This window comes from Oncorhynchus masou, unplaced genomic scaffold (genome assembly GCF_036934945.1).
Source record: "Oncorhynchus masou masou isolate Uvic2021 unplaced genomic scaffold, UVic_Omas_1.1 unplaced_scaffold_789, whole genome shotgun sequence".
NCBI lineage: Eukaryota > Metazoa > Chordata > Actinopteri > Salmoniformes > Salmonidae > Oncorhynchus > Oncorhynchus masou.
The window spans coordinates 28,031-38,347 of NW_027014361.1; the positions used below are offsets into that span (position 1 = coordinate 28,031).

Sequence of the window (10,317 nt, forward strand, 5' to 3'; positions counted from 1 at the left end):
TTGCATACCGCCCCAAACAGATCCACAGATGACACCAACTCTATTGCACTCCACACTGCCCTTTCCCACCTAGACAAAAGGAACACATACGTAAGAATGCTGTTCATTGACTACAGCTCAGTGTTCAACACCGTAGTGCCCTCCAAGATCCAAGATAAATAGAGAGAGATGTCAGCATGTCAGCAGAATGTTTTGGTTTGTTTGTCTATCTTGTTATGTGATAAGATTCAATGTCCAGCATTTTAAAACATTTTGAGGAGAAACCTGTATTTTGTTGGGGACGTGTGACACCACATTGAAGTGATGATTTTAGCAGACCAGACCAGTTACATCTACAGTATAAATATTAACAAGAAAATACCATGTGGTTGATTTTTATTTCTGCTTTGTTGTCAGATTCCCAGAGCAGATATTTATGTTGTCCTCTGTCAGCCTCCTTCATTCTCTTCCAAAAATAATTCTTATCTTTCATGTCATTGTAGTTGTGAATATTCCTAGTGTCTTATTGTGTTTAGGTGAGAGAAATGATGTCATTGTAGTTGTGACAGAAGTGATGTCACTCTAGTGCTGATTGGAGGAAGAATGTCTTGGATCAGGACAGACATGGAGGACTTGTGCCAAGTCTGTTAACTCTCTCTCTCACAGACACACAGACAAACACACACTAGAAAACACTAGAATTACACAATAGCATCTGCTTTCAATCTTGTTTATTTTAGATAATTAACTAAGTCATATGATTAAAATAATTTGAGAACTACACAACTACAGCAATGATCATTTTAAAAAGTTCCAACTCAACAATGATTTTAAATCAATAAGATAACATTCTATATGTCAGACTTGACTTCCTTCATCTGGTCTTTTCCAGACTTTTCTCCTGTGACTTGATGTCTTCCTCTCAGCAGCCGTAGAGTCTGTTGATCCTCAGGATGTCCGTGGTGGACAACCCTGTCTCTGGCCGATGGGCACGTCAGGGTTGGGGATGGGGGTGATGGTGTCCATCCCGTTGATAGAGAAGGCTGTTTTTCCATAGTGCATGACAGAGCTGTAGTCATAGGGAGTGTTCAGGTTGTTGGTGTTTGATCTATCAAAGTTGTAGGCATTGTTAGAGTCGATGTTACTCCAGTTGATCGTGACGTACTCGTCACGGTCGCTCCTGGTTTGTTCGTGTTGGAAGCCCAGAGCGTGGAGAGTCTCGTGCTGAATGATGCCGAAGTAAACACACCCGTCCATTTGGAGAGAGACCGTTTGTTGGCCTCCCACTCTACCAAGAGGGGACCAGCACCCATCTCTGGGCTCGTAGCTGATAAAGTCAACCTGATTCTGCCAAGGCACGAAGCGAATGCAGGTCTTGGAAGTGAAGGCCCGGAGGGCGTTTTCAATGCCCTGCTTGTCAGAGGAACTGAAGCTACTGCTCACTGTGTAGGGCACTTCAACCAGTCCGTCGGGGCCTTTGTTCCAGAAGCATCCTGCACTGTAAAATAACATTCAGCTGGTTAGTCAATTATATTTGAAAATACAATTATTTTGACCTAAAAAAATATAGTTTTTATAGTTAGTACTTCACTCTACCTCATTCGTTTAACCAACCTGAAATGTCAATATGTAAATATATCAACATAAGATGCACATAAAAACAACTCCAAGGGACATTTTCCCTCAACTTACTAACTTTAAGTTCTAGCAACAGCTTTTTGACACCTGGCTCTGTTTTTAGAGGATTGTGGGTAATTCCACATTCTTTTGACTTTATAATGCTACTTTCTACACAATGTTTGTATGCAGGTTTGAACGAAGCGAAGTTGTATATTTTGTGATCATGCAACTTTCTGAAACACTAAAAGTGAAGTATATTCAACATAAAAATACCTTGTGTTGGAAATACTAAATTAGCTGATGCAAATAGTTTTAAAAGTAGAAGCACAATATTGTTTTCAGTGTGTGTTGGTTGTACCTATAGCAAATCATGGCGTTTCTGGTTGTTGGTGCCACCATGTCCCCCTCCAACAGAAACTGACTGGAGCCGTTATTAGTGGTCAGAATTCTCTCAGTGATGTCTACAGCCTCTGGGTTGTCTGTTAGGATCTCTGGTCCACTTCCATCCTCCATGAGAGGGTTGGCCTGAGAGAGGCCCAGCAGCAGCAGCAGCAGCAGGGTGAGAGAGGGGCTTTGCTCCATCTTCAGTGTGTGGAGAGGAGAGACTCTGGATGGCTCCTTGGATCTGACAGTGGAGATACTCTAGATGGCTTCTTGGTCCTGGAGATGCTTTGGAGAGTCTTGATGTGTGATTCTGTCTGGTCAGTCCTGGGCTTTTTATACAGTCCTCCTCAGGTGTGTCTGCTGGAGGATTCTGGGTTGGGGTCCATGTTGTTAGTCCTAAATAAACCTCTGAAGGGAGGGCTCCACCACCACACCTACAGTTTCAACATGGTTTTAATCCATATGGGTCCATTTACACCTGGCCATGCCTACTCAACAAACAGGTCACACACTAATGTAATGACAGTTGACTCTACTACAATGATGTGCTGAGGAACGTTTCAACTGTTATTGTTTATTTGTCACCTGCACAGGATACAGCAGGTGTAAAACAGTACGTTGAAATCATTGCAGCTCTTTAGTAATATAGATAATAAAACACTGTAATAATCTAGACAATAAAACACTGTAATAATATAGACAATAAAACACTGTAATAATCTAGACAATAAAACAATGTAATAATATAGATAATAAAACACTGTAGTAATATAGATAATAAAACACTGTAATAATCTAGACAATAAAACACTCTAATAATCTAGACAATAAAACACTCTAATAATATAGACAATAAAACACTGTAATAATCTAGACAATAAAACACTGTAATAATCTAGACAATAAAACACTCTAATAATCTAGACAATAAAACACTGTAGTAATATAGATAATAAAACACTGTAATAATCTAGACAATAAAACACTCTAATAATCTAGACAATAAAACACTCTAATAATATAGACAATAAAACACTGTAATAATCTAGACAATAAAACACTGTAATAATCTAGACAATAAAACACTGTAATAATATAGACAATAAAACACTGTAATAATATAGACAATAAAACACTTTCATAATCTATATAATAAACACAGTAATAATCTAAACAATAAAACACTGTAATAATCTAGACAATAAAACAATGTAATAATATAGACAATAAACCACTAAAAATCTAGATAATATAAACACTAATAATCTAGAAAATAAAACACTGTAATAATCTAGACAATAAAAACAGGTTAGGGTGTAATGGCAGGTCTATCTATACAGGTTAGGGTGTAATGGCAGGTCTATACAGGTTAGGGTGTAATGCCAGGTCTATACAGATTAGGGTGTAATGGCAGGTCTATACAGATTAGGGTGAAATGGCAGGTCTATACAGGTTAGGGTGTAATGGCAGGTCTATACAGGTGAGTGTGTAATGGCAGATCTATACAGGTGAGGGTGTAATGGCAGGTCTATACAGGTGAGGGTGTAATGGCAGGTCTATACAGGTTAGGGTGTAATGGCAGGTCTATACAGGTTAGCGTGTAATGGCAGGTCTGTAGTTAGGGTGTAATGGCAGGTCTATACAGGTTAGGGTGTAATGGCAGGTCTGTAGATAGGGTGTAATGGCAGGTCTGTAGTTAGGGTGTAATGGCAGGTCTATACAGGTTAGGGTGTAATGGCAGGTCTATACAGGTTAGGGTGTAATGGCAGGTCTATAGTTAGGGTGTAATGACAGGTCTATACAGGTTAGGGTGTAATGGCAGGTCTATATAGGTTAGGGTGTAATGGCAGGTCTATACAGGTTAGGGTGTAATGGCAGGTCTATAGTTAGGGTGTAATGACAGGTCTATACAGGTTAGGGTGTAATGGCAGGTCTATATAGGTTAGGGTGTAATGGCAGGTCTATATAGGTTAGGGTGTAATGGCAGGTCTATATAGGTTAGGGTGTAATGGCAGGTCTATAGTTAGGGTGTAATGACAGGTCTATACAGGTTAGGGTGTAATGGCAGGTCTATATAGGTTAGGGTGTAATGGCAGGTCTATAGTTAGGGTGTAATGGCAGGTCTGTAGATAGGGTGTAATGACAGGTCTGTAGTTAGGGTGTAATGACAGGTCTGTAGTTGGTGTGTAATGACAGGTCTGTAGTTAGGGTGTAAAGGCAGGTCTGTAGATAGGGTGTAATGACAGGTCTGTAGTTAGGGTGTAATGACAGGTCTGTAGTTGGTGTGTAATGACAGGTCTGTAGTTAGGGTGTAATGGCAGGTCTGTAGATAGGGTGTAATGACAGGTCTGTAGATAGGGTGTAATGACAGGTCTGTAGATAGGGTGTAATGACAGGTCTGTAGTTAGGGTGTAATGGCAGGTCTGTAGTTAGGGTGTAATGGCAGGTCTGTAGTTAGGGTGTAATGGCAGGTCTGTAGTTAGGGTGTAATGGCAGGTCTGTAGTTAGGGTTATGGCAGGGTGTAATGGCAGGTCTTTAGTTAGGGTGTAATGGCAGGTCTGTAGTTAGGGTGTAATGGCAGGTCTATACAGGTTAGGGTGTAATGGCAGGTCTTTAGTTAGGGTTTAATGGCAGGTCTGTAGTTAGGGTGTAATGGCAGGTCTATACAGGTTAGGGTGTAATGGCAGGTCTATACAGGTTAGGGTGTAATGGCAGGTCTGTAGTTAGGATGTAATGGCAGGTCTATACAGGTTAGGGTGTAATGGCAGGTCTGTAGTTAGGGTTTAATGGCAGGTCTGTAGTTAGGATGTAATGGCAGGTCTATACAGGTTAGGTGTAATGGCAGGTCTGTAGTTAGGTGTAATGGCAGGTCTATACAGGTTAGGGTGTAATGGCAGGTCTGTAGTTAGGGTTTAATGGCAGGTCTATACAGGTTAGGGTGTAATGGCAGGTCTATACAGGTTAGGGTTTAATGGCAGGTCTGTAGTTAGGATGTAATGGCAGGTCTATACAGGTTAGGGTGTAATGGCAGGTCTGTAGTTAGGGTTTAATGGCAGGTCTGTAGTTAGGATGTAATGGCAGGTCTATACAGGTTAGGGTGTAATGGCAGGTCTGTAGTTAGGGTTAATGGCAGGTCTGTAGTTAGGGTGTAATGGCAGGTCGATACAGGTTAGGGTGTAATGGCAGGTCTATACAGGTTAGGGTGTAATGGCAGGTCTATAGTTAGGGTGTAATGGCAGGTCTGTAGTCAGGGTGTAATGGCAGGTCTATACAGGTTAGGGTGTAATGGCAGGTCTTTAGTTAGGGTTTAATGGCAGGTCTGTAGTTAGGGTGTAATGGCAGGTCTATACAGGTTAGGGTGTAATGGCAGGTCTATACAGGTTAGGGTGTAATGGCAGGTCTGTAGTTAGGATGTAATGGCAGGTCTATACAGGTTAGGGTGTAATGGCAGGTCTGTAGTTAGGGTTTAATGGCAGGTTAGGGTGTAATGGCAGGTCTATACAGGTTAGGGTGTAATGGCAGGTCTATACAGGTTAGGGTGTAATGGCAGGTTAGGGTGTAATGGCAGGTCTATAGTTAGGGTGTAATGGCAGGTCTATAGGTTAATGGCAGGTGTAATGGCAGGTCTATACAGGTTAGGGTGTAATGGCAGGTCTGTAGTTAGGATGTAATGGCAGGTCTATACAGGTTAGGGTGTAATGGCAGGTCTGTAGTTAGGGTTTAATGGCAGGTCTGTAGTTAGGATGTAATGGCAGGTCTATACAGGTTAGGGTGTAATGGCAGGTCTGTAGTTAGGGTGTAATGGCAGGTCTGTAGTTAGGGTGTAATGGCAGGTCGATACAGGTTAGGGTGTAATGGCAGGTCTATACAGGTTAGGGTGTAATGGCAGGTCTGTAGTTAGGGTGTAATGGCAGGTCTATACAGGTTAGGGTGTAATGGCAGGTCTGTAGTTAGGGTGTAATGGCAGGTCTGTAGTTAGGGTGTAATGGCAGGTCTATACAGGTTAGGGTGTAATGGCAGGTCTATACTGTTTAGGGTGTAATGACAGGTCTGTAGTTAGGGTGTAATGGCAGGTCTATACAGGTTAGGGTGTAATGGCAGGTCTGTAGTTAGGGTGTAATGGCAGGTCTATACAGGTTAGGGTGTAATGGCAGGTCTGTAGTTAGGGTGTAATGGCAGGTCTATACAGGTTAGGGTGTAATGGCAGGTCTATACAGGTTAGGGTGTAATGACAGGTCTTTACAGGTTCGGGTGTAATGACAGGTCTTTACAGGTTAGGGTGTAATGGCAGGTCTGTAGTTAGGGTGTAATGCAGGTCTGTAGTTAGGGTGTAATGGCAGGTCTGTAGTTAGGGTGTAATGGCAGGTCTGTAGTTAGGGTAAAATGCAGGTCTGTAGTTAGGGTGTAATGGCAGGTCTGTAGTTAGGGTGTAATGGCAGGTCTGTAGTTAGGGTGTAATGGCAGGTCTGTAGTTAGGGTGTAATGGCAGGTCTATACAGGTTAGGATGTAATGACAGGTCTGTAGTTAGGGTGTAATGACAGGTCTATACAGGTTAGGGTGTAATGGCAGGTCTGTAGTTAGGGTAAAATGCAGGTCTGTAGTTAGGGTGTAATGGCAGGTCTGTAGTTAGGGTGTAATGGCAGGTCTGTAGTTAGGGTGTAATGGCAGGTCTGTAGTTAGGGTGTAATGGCAGGTCTGTAGTTAGGGTGTAATGGCAGGTCTATACAGGTTAGGGTGTAATGACATGTCTGTAGTTAGGGTGTAATGGCAGGTCTGTAGTTAGGGTGTAATGGCAGGTCTATACAGGTTAGGGTGTAATGACATGTCTGTAGTTAGGGTGTAATGACAGGTCTATACAGGTTAGGGTGTAATGGCAGGTCTGTAGTTAGGGTAAAATGCAGATCTGTAGTTAGGGTGTAATGGCAGGTCTGTAGTTAGGGTGTAATGGCAGGTCTGTAGTTAGGGTGTAATGGCAGGTCTGTAGTTAGGGTGTAATGGCAGGTCTATACAGGTTAGGGTGTAATGACATGTCTGTAGTTAGGGTGTAATGGCAGGTCTGTAGTTAGGGTGTAATGGCAGGTCTATACAGGTTAGGGTGTAATGGCAGGTCTATACAGGTTAGGGTGTAATGGCAGGTCTGTTGTCAGGGTGTAATGGCAGGTCTATACAGGTTAGGGTTTAATGGCAGGTCTGTAGTTAGGGTAAAATGCAGGTCTGTAGTTAGGGTGTAATGGCAGGTCTGTAGTTAGGGTGTAATGGCAGGTCTGTAGTTAGGGTGTAATGGCAGGTCTGTAGTTAGGGTGTAATGGCAGGTCTGTAGTTAGGGTGTAATGGCAGGTCTATACAGGTTAGGGTTTAATGGCAGGTCTGTAGTTAGGATGTAATGGCAGGTCTATACAGGTTAGGGTGTAATGGCAGGTCTGTTGTCAGGGTGTAATGGCAGGTCTATACAGGTTAGGGTGTAATGGCAGGTCTGTAGTTAGGGTAAAATGCAGGTCTGTAGTTAGGGTGTAATGGCAGGTCTGTAGTTAGGGTGTAATGGCAGGTCTGTAGTTAGGGTGTAATGGCAGGTCTGTAGTTAGGGTGTAATGGCAGGTCTATACAGGTTAGGGTTTAATGGCAGGTCTGTAGTTAGGATGTAATGGCAGGTCTATACAGGTTAGGGTGTAATGGCAGGTCTGTAGTTAGGGTTTAATGGCAGGTCTGTAGTTAGGATGTAATGGCAGGTCTATACAGGTTAGGGTGTAATGGCAGGTCTGTAGTTAGGGTGTAATGGCAGGTCTGTAGTTAGGGTGTAATGGCAGGTCGATACAGGTTAGGGTGTAATGGCAGGTCTATACAGGTTAGGGTGTAATGGCAGGTCTATAGTTAGGGTGTAATGGCAGGTCTGTAGTCAGGGTGTAATGGCAGGTCTATACAGGTTAGGGTGTAATGGCAGGTCTTTAGTTAGGGTTTAATGGCAGGTCTGTAGTTAGGGTGTAATGGCAGGTCTATACAGGTTAGGGTGTAATGGCAGGTCTATACAGGTTAGGGTGTAATGGCAGGTCTGTAGTTAGGATGTAATGGCAGGTCTATACAGGTTAGGGTGTAATGGCAGGTCTGTAGTTAGGGTTTAATGGCAGGTCTGTAGTTAGGATGTAATGGCAGGTCTATACAGGTTAGGGTGTAATGGCAGGTCTGTAGTTAGGGTGTAATGGCAGGTCTATACAGGTTAGGGTGTAATGGCAGGTCTGTAGTTAGGGTTTAATGGCAGGTCTATACAGGTTAGGGTGTAATGGCAGGTCTATACAGGTTAGGGTTTAATGGCAGGTCTGTAGTTAGGATGTAATGGCAGGTCTATACAGGTTAGGGTGTAATGGCAGGTCTGTAGTTAGGGTTTAATGGCAGGTCTGTAGTTAGGATGTAATGGCAGGTCTATACAGGTTAGGGTGTAATGGCAGGTCTGTAGTTAGGGTGTAATGGCAGGTCTGTAGTTAGGGTGTAATGGCAGGTCGATACAGGTTAGGGTGTAATGGCAGGTCTATACAGGTTAGGGTGTAATGGCAGGTCTGTAGTTAGGGTGTAATGGCAGGTCTATACAGGTTAGGGTGTAATGGCAGGTCTGTAGTTAGGGTGTAATGGCAGGTCTGTAGTTAGGGTGTAATGGCAGGTCTATACAGGTTAGGGTGTAATGGCAGGTCTATACTGTTTAGGGTGTAATGACAGGTCTGTAGTTAGGGTGTAATGGCAGGTCTATACAGGTTAGGGTGTAATGGCAGGTCTGTAGTTAGGGTGTAATGGCAGGTCTATACAGGTTAGGGTGTAATGGCAGGTCTGTAGTTAGGGTGTAATGGCAGGTCTATACAGGTTAGGGTGTAATGGCAGGTCTATACAGGTTAGGGTGTAATGACAGGTCTTTACAGGTTCGGGTGTAATGACAGGTCTTTACAGGTTAGGGTGTAATGGCAGGTCTGTAGTTAGGGTGTAATGCAGGTCTGTAGTTAGGGTGTAATGACAGGTCTATACAGGTTAGGGTGTAATGACAGGTCTTTACAGGTTCGGGTGTAATGACAGGTCTATACAGGTTAGGGTGTAATGGCAGGTCTGTAGTTAGGGTAAAATGCAGGTCTGTAGTTAGGGTGTAATGGCAGGTCTGTAGTTAGGGTGTAATGGCAGGTCTGTAGTTAGGGTGTAATGGCAGGTCTGTAGTTAGGGTGTAATGGCAGGTCTATACAGGTTAGGGTGTAATGACATGTCTGTAGTTAGGGTGTAATGGCAGGTCTGTAGTTAGGGTGTAATGGCAGGTCTATACAGGTTAGGGTGTAATGGCAGGTCTGTTGTCAGGGTGTAATGTCAAATCAAATCAAATTTTATTTGTCACATACACATGGTTAGCAGATGTTAATGCGAGTGTAGCGAAATGCTTGTGCTTCTAGTTCCGACAATGCAGTAATAACCAACAAGTAATCTAACTAACAATTCCTAATCTACTGTCTTATACACAGTGTAAGGGGATAAAGAATATGTACATAAGGATATATGAATGAGTGATGGTACAGAGCAGCATAGGCAAGATACAGTAGATGGTATTGAGTACAGTATATACATGTGAGATGAGTATGTAAACAAAGTGGCATAGTTAAAGTGGCTAGTGATACATGTATTACATAAGGATGCAGTCGATGATATAGAGTACAGTATATACATATGCATATGAGATGAATAATGTAGGGTAAGTAACATTATATAAGGTAGCATTGTTTAAAGTGGCTAGTGATATATTTACAACATTTCCCATCAATTCCCATTATTAAAGTGTCAGTGTGTAGGCAACAGCCACTCAATGTTAGTGGTGGCTGTTTAACAGTCTGATGGCCTTGAGATAGAAGCTGTTTTTCAGTCTCTCGGTCCCAGCTTTGATGCACCTGTACTGACCTCGCCTTCTGGATGATAGCGGGGTGAACAGGCAGTGGCTCGGGTGGTAGATGTCCTTGATGATCTTTATGGCCTTCCTGTAACATCGGGTGGTGTAGGTGTCCTGGAGGGCAGGTAGTTTGCCCCCGATGATGCGTTGTGCAGACCTCACTACCCTCTGGAGAGCCTTACGGTTGAGGGCGGAGCAGTTGCCGTACCAGGCGGTGATACAGCCCGCCAGGATGCTCTCGATTGTGCCTCTGTAGAAGTTTGTGAGTGCTTTTGGTGACAAACTGAATTTCTTCAGCCTCCTGAGGTTGAAGAGGCGCTGCTGCGCCTTCTTCACGATGCTGTCTGTGTGAGTGGACCAATTCAGTTTGTCTGTGATGTGTATGCCGAGGAACTTAAAACTTGCTACTCTCTCCACTACTGTTCCATC

The 10,317-nt window shown here is 43.2% G+C and overlaps 1 protein-coding gene across 1 annotated transcript; it reads right to left on the reverse strand.

The window, feature by feature from the left end:
• Positions 1 to 927: 927 nt before the first annotated feature.
• LOC135537473 (high choriolytic enzyme 1-like) lies at positions 928 to 2,304 on the reverse strand. The gene is made up of 2 exons (XM_064963621.1): positions 1,958 to 2,304; positions 928 to 1,477 (listed from the first exon to the last, which is right to left on the reverse strand). Exons 1-2 carry the CDS (start codon positions 2,179 to 2,181, stop codon positions 928 to 930), a joined length of 774 nt encoding a protein of 257 aa, XP_064819693.1. The 5' UTR covers positions 2,182 to 2,304.
• Between the last annotated feature and the right edge of the window lie 8,013 nt (positions 2,305 to 10,317).